Source organism: Schistocerca cancellata, chromosome 2 (assembly GCF_023864275.1).
Source record: "Schistocerca cancellata isolate TAMUIC-IGC-003103 chromosome 2, iqSchCanc2.1, whole genome shotgun sequence".
In the NCBI taxonomy this organism is placed as follows: domain Eukaryota; kingdom Metazoa; phylum Arthropoda; class Insecta; order Orthoptera; family Acrididae; genus Schistocerca; species Schistocerca cancellata.
In genome coordinates, this window is record NC_064627.1 from 222453182 (window position 1) to 222466043 (window position 12862).

The following is a 12862-nucleotide window of genomic DNA, read 5'->3' on the forward strand; positions in this document are numbered from 1 at the left end:
CGACCACCCCTGTGCCCAGAGGGGTGTGCGCGCTCTGACCAGCAGGAACAAGGAGCGAGAGGAAGTGAAAACACCTGCTACAGTGTATCGTGTAAGACAACTGCTCCTACTGTAGCTCTTCTGGGGGTAAGACGCACAGGATGAGACGTAGGCGGAAACTTAAAAGAGTGGAAGGACAGAGGGATTCATGTAAATGGTGACATTGAAAGATTGGTTGTATCTGGATACTGACGATTTCTATCAAACGGCTGACTTACGCAGTTATGGTTTACATTTGCATGAAAATGCAGCCGTTGGAAACGAAGGAGATTCTTCATTTGTTGCCTCTATATATATTAACGGTCCCGAGTAAAAGGTATCGATCTGAGAGAAGAATTTTGGTGTTTGTAAACATATTAGTATCATTGGTAATGCCTTTATCAGCAAGTGTGTGAGCCTTTGTGTATGAAAAACTATTGTGTAGCATGGTTTGAGAGAGGAGAGAAAATGGAAACCGTAGTAACTGGGTAAATCGGGAGAAATGCTGTAAGTACCTGAAGAGCCTCTCACCAGCGGTGTGAATTCTGAAAATGGCTGGGCTGCGAGTTGCCCGTCCACTTGATAATGGCTCGTCCCCCATTTCGAGTATGTAGGGAAGAACTTAGTCACTAATATATTCGGCTCTAGACTATTACCTCAGATGCATGGTAAAATCATTTGGAGCCATATTCTTATAGCTCAAGAGTAAAAACTTGTGGAGCAACGCACGTAATCGAACTCTTAGACTAGATTCGAGTGCGGTGTAAGGCAGTAAGCACGTTTCATTGCTTGACAGCAGAATCTTGAAGAGTCGTGACAGGCCCGTTCGTGGTAAACGAAGCTCTTTGTGAGCACGCACTTCTTCAATGCCTACTCATTTCTCCAGGATCTAAGTCTGAACAATACTTCAGAAGTGCCTAGAAATTGTTTTGCTACAAGCAACCAAACTGGGAGGGACCGGCGCCGTTGCAGTTTCTTGTTACACAGCACTGCTATGCTCAAGAAGATACTTCGATTCTGGATTCCTGGAGAAGGGGGTAACGAAATGGACTTCTGATACAGACTCAAAGTCTTAGAGGATTGTCATATGGAGGGGAACTGGGCATGACGATATGTGAATTGACTCTGCAATAGGGAAAACAGTGAATGGGGAGACTCGTTTGGAGGAAGCGGTAGAGGGGCTGGTGGAGTCAGAGGGCTACCAGCGCTGAGAAGAGGGGTGGTTGACGTGTAAGAGGTGAGAGTTTTTGGTAAGCATGCACTACTTCTTTTGTCCAGGCTCTAAAGTCGGAACAGCAGATCACAAGTGCCTAGTTGCTACAAACAACTACGTCTGGGCCAGCGTCGTTCAGTTTCTCGTTGCACAGAAATGGCATTGTTGGGACTATTGAGGATGCTGAAGAAGGCCTGTCGGTACCAAATTCCTGGAAAAAGGGCAATGAAAGTAAATTCTGATACAGATTCTTAAAGGATGATCATGTGGAGTGGAACTGGGCATGACGAAATGTGAAACTGACACTGCAGTAGGGAAAACGGTGAACGGGAAGAGACTTCTGGAGGAAGCGGGAGAGGAGTTTGCGGAGTCGGAGGGCCAGCAGCGCTGAGAAGAGGAATGGTTGACGTGTTGTTGGTGGTGGGGGGGCGGCGGGGGAGGGGAGAGGTGTCCGTAGGGGAGCCGCCTAGAGACACGTGTGGATGGTCTTGACGGTGCGGCAGAGCTTGCACTTGACCTCGCAGCACCAGTGGAAAGTGCACGCGCAGCGCTCGACGACGGTGATCTCCTGCGTGCGGTAGCCGCGCCCGCAGCACATGAGGTCGCAGCCGTCGACGCCGATGGAGGTGTCGTTGCACTGGCGGCCGTGCGTGCCCTGGATGCCGAGGCGCGGGTTGCGCTCGCAGAAGCCCGGCGACGGCTCCAGGTACACCAGGTCCTTGACGCCGGGCGGCTTGTGGTCCGGGTTGTAGGGCCGCAGCTGCAGGTTGTAGCGGCTGCGCTTGCCGCCGCCCGGCGCCGCCGCGTTGCTCAGCATGACGCGCGACGCGCCGTCGAAGCGGTCCTTCAGGTTGTCGCCCACGACGCGGAAGCTGGGCAGCCGCATCCAGCACGTGCGGATCGTGCACGAGCCCGACATGCCGTGGCACTTACACTCGCGCCGCATCTCCGACACCACGTGCTGCAGGCAAACACAAGCGACACGTTCAGAATCAGTTCTCAGTACAGTGTAATGCAAGAGATGTCATTCAGCGTGAAGCTCAGCTGTTGTCTGGTATTTGGTCAGTCAGTGGATGTCGTCTATACTGTTTGAGAGAACAAAAAGACTAGACACCATGAACTACACTACTGGCCATTAACATTGCTACACCAAGAAGAAATGCAGATGATAAACGGTTATTCCTTGGACAAATATATTACACTAGAACTGACATGTGATTACATTTTCACGCAATTTGGGTGCATAGGTCCTGAGAAATCAGTACCCAGAACAACCACCTCTGGCCGTAATAACGGCCTTGATACGCCTGGGCATTGAGTCAAACAGAGCTTGGATGGCGCGTACAGGTACAGCTGCCCATGTAGCTTCAACACGATACCACAGTTCATCAAGAGTAGTGACTGGCGTATTGTGACAAGCCAGTTGCTCGGCCACCATTGACCAGACGTTTTCAGTTGGTGAGGGATCTGGAGAATGTGCTGTTCAGGGCAGCAGTCGAACATTTTCTGTATCCAGGAAGGCCCGTACAGGACCTACAACATGCGGTCGTGCATTATCCTGCTGAAATGTAGGGTTTCGCAGGGATCTAATGAAGGGTAGAACCATGGGTCGTAACACATCTGAAATGTAACATCCACTGTTCAAAGTGCCGTCACTGCAAACAAGAGGTGACCGAGACGTGTAACCAATGGCACCCCATACCATCACGCCGGGTGATACGCCAGTATGGCGATGACGAATACACGCTTCCAATGTGCTTTCACCGCGATGTCGTCAAACACGGATGCGACAATCATTATGCTGTAAACAGAACCTGGAATCATCCGATAAAATGACGTTTTGCCATTCGTGCACCCAGGTTCGTCGTTGAGTACACCATCGCCCGTGCTCCTGTCTGTGATGCAGCGTCAAGGGTAACCGCAGCCATGATCTCCCAGCTGATAGTCCATGCTACTGCAAACGTCGTCGAACTGTTCGTGCAGATGGTTGTGCAGGGGGGGGGGGGGGGTGTCCACCGGGGCCGAACTGCACAATAAACCTGAAAGGGTGGCTCGGTATGTGGCGGCGGAGGGGTGAAGTGGACTGCGGTAGTCGTCGTGGGGTCGTGAACCACTACGGCTGCGGCGGGGACGGAGCCTCTCCGTCGTTTCTAGGCCCCCGATTAGCATACAGTACAATTATTAACTCGACAATGGTATAAATTCAAGGTTTTCACATGGTTTTACGTAAAGTTTGGCAAGAAATGCGAGTGACATTAACAACCGGTAGGAACTGTTAGATAAAGCCGGAGTTTTGGCCTTCGACTTTGTAATCTTATTCTGGAATTTTGCTTGAGTTGGATTAGGGAAACCACAGGAAATCTCAGTCAGGAGGGCGAGATGACACGTGTTCCAAATAAAAGTCTAGTGGGTTAACAATTCACAATCCTAGTCACTGCTACAGTGTGAGGTGCAGATCTAAGAACCAAGTTAACATTCATGACGACGATGAGAAGACGGCTCTAAAAGGTGATTAGAGGTGCACGATGTTAGTTTGACAGGCACTAGCAGATAAGAGAATGTCTCACTGAACACCGGAACACACATAAACAGGAGGTGTTCAGGACACATTGGACAACACAACTCCTATATTACGAACTAGCTACGCGGTTGCCACTTGGGTGGCGCGCGGGTGGAGGTCATATGTGAAAGAGCGTGTGAGGCCGGTCTATGTTGTGTCCATTAGTCAGGACGGCTGCCATCAGTCAGTGGGGATGACTAATTGTGGCTGCGACACCTGACACCAGCCGTGACAAATAGGCCTACTGTAACCGTCCGTCCAGTGCCTTCTGCCCTTGTCAGCCGACAACACTGCTCCGAGGCTGCTCATTCGTTCCCTGTTAAAACCGATATGCCATCTTCTACCTTCTGGGCAAACGGTGATGGCAGCCTGCTTACAATAGTGTCGGTTCCCAAGCGACGCCGGGAAGAGCGCTCTAGTCGTACGTGAAACAACACACACATACAGTCGACTACTGCCAGTTCGAACCTAGATAAATCGAATTTGCCGATGAACCGAACGTGTGAAGCCTCTCGAAGAACACCTCGAAAATCGAGAAAATCCTTTTTTGTTTGGTACACTCGATAAACTGAAACGATTGTCGTGACATACCGCGCCAAAAACACATTCTAACAGGAGAGGACGCAACATTTCTGGCGGTGATTATGTGTTTCAGGTCATTTGATGCTAGTCTGGTGACTGAAGGTTTCGGGTTCGCCGAAAATGAGGGTAGACCAACTAACTCAAAAGAAAAAAACTAACTTTGTTTTTAAAATGTTTTATGGAGAAAAGACGAGCGTTTGTCCAGCATGGAGAAATAAGTGAACTGAAATTTTCTTACGAGTTCTTAGAAATGTGCAGACACTTCCCACAAGTAAGGCTATGGTGAAGAACGACAGACAGTTGTTCGTGTCGTATCAACATGTCCCCACGTGCCTAAACGAGTCCTTTCGAAGATTTCCTAGCAGCTACGAGTGGCGTGATACAATACATAAAAAGCCTTAATATCCATTTATAGCTGTTGTCATTTGTGTTATTCTATGTTGGAGAACTGTGTTTAAATGGCGACATGTTAGTTTTGTAACCTTCGTATACGTATGGGCATGAGATTAATAATAATAAATGTGTGCGTGCCTTTAATTTGAAATCCATATTTATTATCAAAATGGATATATACACTGAAGATCCAAAGAAACTTGTACACCTGCATAATGTCGTGTAGGGCCCACGCGGGCACGCATAAGTACTGCGACATGACGTCGCATGGACTCGACTAAAGTCTGTAGTGGTGCTGGAGGAAACTGATACCAGGAAGCCTGCAGGGCTGTCCATAAATCCGTAAGAGTAGGAGGGGTTGGAGAACAGCACGTCCCAGATATGCCCAATAACGTTCACGTCTGGGGAGTTTGGTGGCCAGCGGAAGTGTTTAAACTCCAAAGAGCGTTCCTGGAGTCACTCTAACAATTTTGGACTTGTGGAGTGTCGCATTGTCTGGCTGGAATTGCCCAAGTCCGTCGGAATGCACAATGGACGTCAATGGATGCAGGTGATCAAACAGGACGCTTACGTACATGTCACCTGTCAGAGGGGTTCGGTGTGGGGCGGCGATGAGGTGGGTGGAGTGCTGTGGCCAGTTGTGGGGTTGTGAACCACTGAGGGCTACGGCGGGACGAAGCATTTCCGTCGTTTCTAGGTCCCCAGTTCAATACACCACCACAAAATGTTGAATGGAAACACGTTTACCGCTTATATTTCCACTGTTCTTGCAGTAAAACTGTCGCATCAAGTATGAGTTTTAATTTACTACTGTGTACGTGGCACATTTTGCAGACGGTATTCACATATACCACTGAATGTTCCAACAAAATTATATCATTGTAAGACTCATGGGTCAGGACATACGACTTTCGGGGCGAAATTAGCTAGAGATATGTACAGATACGTGTAGAATATGTTAAATATATTTGTCATGTGCGTTCGTGGTTATATACACGGAAAGAAAGCTTATCCTTGACATCTGTAACGATTTCAACCAAATTTGGTACACACATTAGTACGATCTGTGGCGGTAAGAACAGTCAGTCTCCTATTGGGGTGGAGGTCATAAAGTGCAGAGAGAAGCGGAGGCGGCAGGAGAAGACAAAAAAGGAGAAGAAGGAGACAGACACCAATAGGGGACGGAGGAGAAGGACAGAGAAATGGGAGAGGAGGAGATGGACTTAATAGAAGATGGGCACAAATACATATCCAGGTTAACACCGGGTTCTCAGTATTAAAATGATAAATAATGAAACTGGCCAAAAGTAAATCTTATTTTGGGTTCTGGTTGTTCCTTTCATCTTCCGTTTCTAAGTTACTGAAACCTCAGTATCAATCTTGTAACGTATGCTCGTATTTCGGCTTTTCACTGTTTCCACCTTTATCAGTAGTACTCGCGTTATCGAATTCTCAGTTATTCGAATGTTTTGCTACTTACGTTGAACTCTGAGGTGTCTAGAGTCGACTGCACATTACGACAAATTGGCACAAAGCACGCTTCCTCGAGATAAATTGTTCCTCTGGTCTCTCAGTCGGCTGTGCTCCTTTTCAGAGTCAACAGAGAAACTGCAGCGGTGGTAGCCAATACTCGGTTCGAGTTTTGTGCTCCCATATGTGGCGCCTTCGAAGCAGCGACGGAGTAGGACTGTGACCTGAGCTGGACTTGGCGGAAGGAACAGGTGTCGCGTGCGGAGCGGAGCGGCGCGGGTGGCGAGAGAAACGCGGGAGCATCCTAGGCAGGCCGCCGTTACTATGGAAATGCCCAGCAGTTCTCAGGCCGGCCAGCGGCGTCCCGTGTGGTGGACGTGACGGCGTGGGAAGACGGGCGCTGCTTGCGGGGGCGGCGCGGGGGCGTGTCCCCAGAGAAATCCGCCGCCGCCACCCGCCGCTCGCCGCAGTGCCGCTGCGCGCACAATGCCTCCTTACGAGGGGCTGGGGCGCTCTTTCTCAGGCTTTTCTCTTACGGACAGCGAGCCGCTCCTGCTCGCTTACCGACTCGGCGCTCCTACTGTGCAACAGTCTCAGTTTCTTCTAGCACTTGGTCCCTACTGATGTGAGAACTAGGACACACCTAGCTTTCACTGGAAAAAAAATCTGTTAACTCACGATCAGGAGGAAATCTGCATTTCCTAGTCCAGTTCTCTCAGCAACGTTTGAGATAATTCACTTACACTGCATTCTCCATATTTTACTTTCGTTGATGTTCATCTTATATTTTTTTTAAGGCAATGGCTGTTCCACTCGGATATTCTTCGAAGTCCTTTACTGTTCAGAGAGTTGTTGTCTCAGAATTACTACGTAATCAGCAAACTTCAAAATTTTTACTTTTTCTCCTTGAACTTTAACCACCTTTCCAAATTTATCCTGTGTGTCCTTTAATGCGTGTTCAGTCAGCCAACTGAATGACATCGAGGATAGGCTACAAGTTTGTCTGAATCACTGCTTCCATTCCATGGCTGTCGACTCATACAACTGCATTCTGTGACAGGCATTCAAATGAAAAACGGAGACTTGTCACAACGGTACCACGGAATGGCTTCATTCAAAAGTAATCACCACACGTATTAAGTCACCATGCAACAGGATGATTCCGAATGACAGTGTTCCGACAGCCCGATGAAAAACAGCAGAGCATACGGTGGAAACATCCCGCATATACCCCGCCTAAGAAATTCAAAGCTGTGCACACAAGTTCCGGTAAGGTCGTGATGAGCTTCTTAGACTGAAGCGGCCCTCTGTCCGCCGATTTCTTCGAGCATGGAACCACAGCCAGTTAGCGACGCTATGAAGACACTTCGTACAGTCAAAACGAATGTTTTCGGACGGAATCATCCAGTTGCACTGCACGATAACAGTCGCCCCCAAAGCTGTCAATCGCGGAAGGCTACGCTTCATCAGTTTGGTTGGGAAACACAGCAATGTCCTCCATACAGCCTTGAACTTTCACCTTGTGATTTTCAAGACGTTGGTGACGTAAAGAAAGACATGAGAGGATGTCGGTTTCAGTCGGACGAGGAAGTAGCAGAGTGGCTGCGCCTGTGGATCCGTCAGCGGCCGACAGCGTTCTACGAAGCAGCAATTGGTTTTCTCGTCTCCCAGTGGGATAAAAGTCTTCGATAGTATGGCGATTATTTTTAAATAGAAACGTTCCATCATTCCGTTGTGGCGGGTGCTCGAGTTTCGTTTGATGGTCCCCTATAGTTTGTATGCAAGTTACAAATAACTTGTGGTCCCTGTATTTTATCCATGTTATCTTACAATGTCGAGGGGCATGAAAGGAAAGCAGTGGTTGGGAAGGGAGTGAGACAGGGTTGTAGCGTCTCCCCGATGTTATTCAAAAAAATGGTTCAAATGGCTCTGAGCACTATGGGACTCAACTGCTGAGGTCATTAGTCCCCTAGAACTTAGAACTAGTTAAACCTAACTAACCTAAGGACATCACAAACATCCATGCCCGAGACAGGATTCGAACCTGCGACCGAAGCGGTCTTGCGGCTCCAGACTGCAGCGCCTTTAACCGCACGGCCACTTCGGCCGGCTCCGATGTTATTCAATCTGTATATTGAGCAAGCAGTAAAGGAATCAAAAGAAAAATTCGGAGTAGGAATTAAAATCCATGGAGAAGAAATAAAAACTTTGAGGTTCGCCGATAACATTGTAATTCTGTCAGAGACAGCAAAGGACTTGGAAGAGCAGCTGAACGGAATGGACATGGTCTTGAAAGGAGGATGTAATATGAACATCAACAAAAGCAAAACGAGGATAATGGAATGTAGTCGAATTAAGTCGGGTGATGCTGAGGGAATTAGATTAGGAAATGAGACGCTTATAGTAGTAAATGAGTTTCGCTAATTGGGGAGCAAAATAACTGATGATGGTCGAAGTAGAGAGGATATGAAATGTAGACTGGCTATGGCAAGGAGAGCACTTCTGAAGAAGAGAAATTTGTTATAAGAAGATGTTAATCTATGAGGGGTTGGGTTGTTTGCGGGAAGAGACCAAACAGCGAGGTCATCGGTCTCATCGGATTACGGAAGGATGGGGAAGGAAGTCGGCCGTGCCCTTTCAAAGGAACCATCCCAGCATTTGCCTGGAGCGATTTAGGGAAATCACGAAAAACCTAAATCAGGATGGCCGGACGCGGGATTGAACCGTCGTCCTCCCGAATGCGAGACCATTGTGCTAACCACTGAGCCACCTCGCTCGTTGGAAATTTGTTAACATCGAGTATTGATCCAGGAATTCGTTTCTGAAAGTATTTGTATGGAGTGTAGCCATGTATGGAAGTGACACGTGGGCGATAAATAGTTTAGACAAGAAGAGAATAGAAGCTTTCGAAATGTGGTGCTACAGAAGAATGCTGAAGATTAGATAGGTAGATCACATAACTAATGAGGAGGTATTGAATAGAATTGGAGAGAAGAGAAATTTGTGGCACAACTTGACTAGAAGAAGGCATCGGTTGGTAGGGCATATCCTGAGGCATCAAGGAATCACCAATTTAGTGTTGGAGGGCAGCGTGGAGGGTAAAAATGGTAGAGGGAGACCAAGAGATGAATCCACCAAACGGATTCAGAAGGATGTAGGATGCAGTAGGTACTGGGAGATGAAGAAGCTTGCACAGGATAGAGTGGCGTGGAGAGCTGCATCATACCAGTCTCTGGACTGAAGACCACAACAACAACAACAAAATGGTTCAAATGGCTCTAAGCACTATGGGACTTAACATCTGAAGTCATCAGTCCCCTAGAACTTAGAACTACTTAAACCTAACTAACCTAAGGACATCACACACATCCATGCCCGAGGCAGGATTCGAACCTGCGACCATAGCGGTCTCGCGGTTCCAGACTGTAGCGCCTACAACCACTCGGCCATTCTAGCCGGCAACAACAACAACAACAACAACAACAACCTTACAAAGAAGATGGTGTACGGCTTTGGTTGAAGTGAATAGGAGAAATCGAATCCAGCAGTAACTAATGGACCTTGATGCGAGAGCGTACGTTCAGTTTATGTGATTTTGAGGTGGTTGGAGTGAAGTGGGATGCTTCAGGTTCCGCGTGGGTGGTTGCCGCAGTGCAGAGGAGCAAGCTTTCATTGACAGATGTGAACTGCGCCCAAGTCTGAAGAGGCATTACGGTCCGCTACTGGGCAGCGGATGCGAGGCCGACAACAACGGCTTAGCAGCTCGCAGCCGAAAGGGAGAATGTCGCTAGCAGATGTGTAGAGGGGACATAAAAAGAAAGAACGAAGGAAGGAAAAGAATTTCACGCGACGCGGCGCGGCGCGGCCGGCGGCCGGTGGGTGGGGAGAGCAGAGCCACCTGGCGGCGCCCCGCTGCGCGGACAACGCCGCCAACAATGGCCACCCAGGGGCGCATTGTTCAATTTGCCACGCGGCGCGTGACGTACGGCCGGGCCGGCGGGCCGCGGACGTCTTCATTGTGCGCGCGCCGGCCTCTTTATCCACTGTAAATAATAAAACGCGCCTCGTCGTCCGCGGGGTCACGACCTCGGCCGCGCCGCTCGTCCATAACGCCGGGCGCGACGCGCTGACTCGACGGAATACGTCACCGCCGCGCCGGTGCGTGTAACACATTAATGAGTGAGCGGGCCGGCATTGTCCCGGAGCTGTCGTCCGCCCGTCCGTGCGCTCGCTCTGCACTGAAGGCCGCCGCTGTCAGCAAACGAAAGGGAAGGCGTCTCGCAGGTTATTGTTTATATCTGCCTGCGCCACAACTGACTTGTCTAGCGCGTCTTTGTTCATCGCTGAGCCAGATTCCTATCTGCAGCGGATAGGCACTCTGCAGGGAGTGGCAACTGACCATTAACGTAGACAAATGTAATGTATTGAGAACATATAGAAAGGAGGATTCTTTATTGTATGATTTTATGATAGTCACAGCTGCAAAATACTAACGCGAATTCTTTATAGACGAATGGAAAAACTGGTAGAAGCCGACCTCGGGGAAGATCAGTTTGGATTTCGTAGAAATGTTGGAACACGCGAGGCAATACTGACCCTACGTTTGTAGCATTTGTGGACTTAGAGAAAGCTCTGAAGGTGGCAGGAGTAAAATACAGGGAGCGAAAGGCTATTTACAATTTGTACAGAAAACAGATGGCAGTTATAAGAGTCGAAGGACATGAAAGGGAAGCAGTGGTTGGGAAGGGAGTGAGACAGGGTTGTAGCCTCTCCCCGATGTTATTCAATCTGTATATTGAGCAATCAGTAAAGGAAAAATTTGGAGTAGGTATTAAAATCCATGGAGAATATTTTAAAACTTTGAGGTTCGCCGATAACATTGTAATTCTGTCAGAGACAGCAAAGGACTTGAAAGAGCAGTTGAACGGAATGGACAGTGTCTTCAGAGCAGGATATAAGATGAACATCAACAAAAGCAAAACGAGGATAATGGAATGTAGTCGTATTAAGTCGGGTGATGCTGAGGGAATTAGATTACGAAATGAGACACTTAAAGTAGTAAAGGAGGATTACTATTTGGGGAGCAAAATAACTGATGATGGTCGAATAGAGAGGATATAAAATGTAGACTGGCAATGACAAGGAAAGCGTTTCTGAAGAAGAGAAATTTGCTAACATCGAGTATAGATTTAAGTGTCAGGAAGTTATCGGCGAACCCCAAATAGTAATTTGAATGGAGTGTAGCCATGTATGGAAGTGAAACAAGGACGATAAATAGTTTGGACAAGAAGAGAATAGAAGCTTTCGAAATTTGGTGCTACAGAATAATGCTGAAGATTAGACGGGTAGATCACATAACTAATGAGGAGGTATTGAATAGGATTGGGGAGAAGAGGAGTTTGTGGCACAACTTGACTAGAAGAAGGTATCGATTAGTAGGACAGGTTCTGAGGCATCAATGGATCACCAATTTAGCATTGGAGGGCAGCTTGTAGGGTAAAAATCGTAGAGGAAGACCAAGAGATGAATACACTAAACAGATTCAGAAGGATGTAGGCTGCAGTACGTACTGGGAGATGAAGAAGCTTGCACAGGATAGAGTAACATGGACAGCTGCATCAAACCAGTCCCATGACTGAAGACCACAACAACAACAATATGATAGCGGTGCAAACACTGGTAGCAGTTACTTCTGTAAAATATCTGGGAGTATGCGTACGGAACGATTTGAAGTGGAATGATCATATAAAATTAATTGTTGGTAAGGCGGGTGCCAGGTTGAGATTCATTGGGAAAGTCCTTAGAAAATGTAGGGCATCAGCAAAGGAGGTGGCTTACAAAACACTCGTTCGACCTATACTTGAGTATTGCTCATCAATATGGGATCCGTACCAGGTCGGGTTGACAGAGGAGATAGAGAAGATCCAAAGAAGAGCGGCGCGTATCGTCACAGGGTTATTTGGTAAGCGTGATATGATAGCGTTACGGAGATGTTTAGCAAACTCAAGTGGCAGACGCTGCAAGAGAGGCGCTCTGCATCTTGGTGTAGCTTGCTGTCCAGGTTTTCTAGAGGGTGCGTTTCTGGATGAGGTATCGAATATATTGCTTCCCCCTACTTACACCTCCCGAGGAGATCACGAACGTAAAATTAGAGAGATTCGAGCGCGCACGGAGGCTTTCCGGCAGTCGTTCAAATGGTTCAAATGGCTCTGAGCACTATGGGACTCAACATCTTAGGTCATAAGTCCCCTAGAACTTAGAACTACTTAAACCAAATTAACCTAAGGACATCACACACACCCATGCCCGAGGCAGGATTCGAACCTGCGACCGTAGCAGTCCCGCGGTTCCGGCAGTCGTTCTTCCCGCGGACCATACGCGACTGGAACAGGAAAGGGAGGTAATGACAGTGGCACGTAAAGTGCCCTCCGCCACACACCGTTAGGTGGGTTGCGCAGTATAAATACAAATGTAGATGCAGATTCTCTCGGAGCCTCCACTCCCCACGCCCCTAATTTTTATCTGTGTCACTAATCTGCATGCCGATCTTTGCGTCTTTCGAATGAGAGAGATTTGAGACTGCGCTTCGTGCATTTCTTTCTCACACGCTATTTTGTTTCCAGTGT

The 12862-nt window shown here is 48.1% G+C and overlaps 1 protein-coding gene across 1 annotated transcript in view; it reads right to left on the reverse strand.

Annotated features, from left to right (window-relative positions):
* Positions 1-533: 533 nt before the first annotated feature.
* Positions 534-12862, reverse strand: part of LOC126152618 (protein Wnt-1-like) — a 218193-nt gene continuing 205864 nt past the window's right edge. Inside the window, exon 5 of the mRNA XM_049916018.1 lies at positions 534-2192. Within this exon, the coding sequence (XP_049771975.1) occupies positions 1698-2192 (495 nt within the window). The 3' untranslated portion in view covers positions 534-1697. The remainder of the gene's footprint in view (positions 2193-12862) is intronic.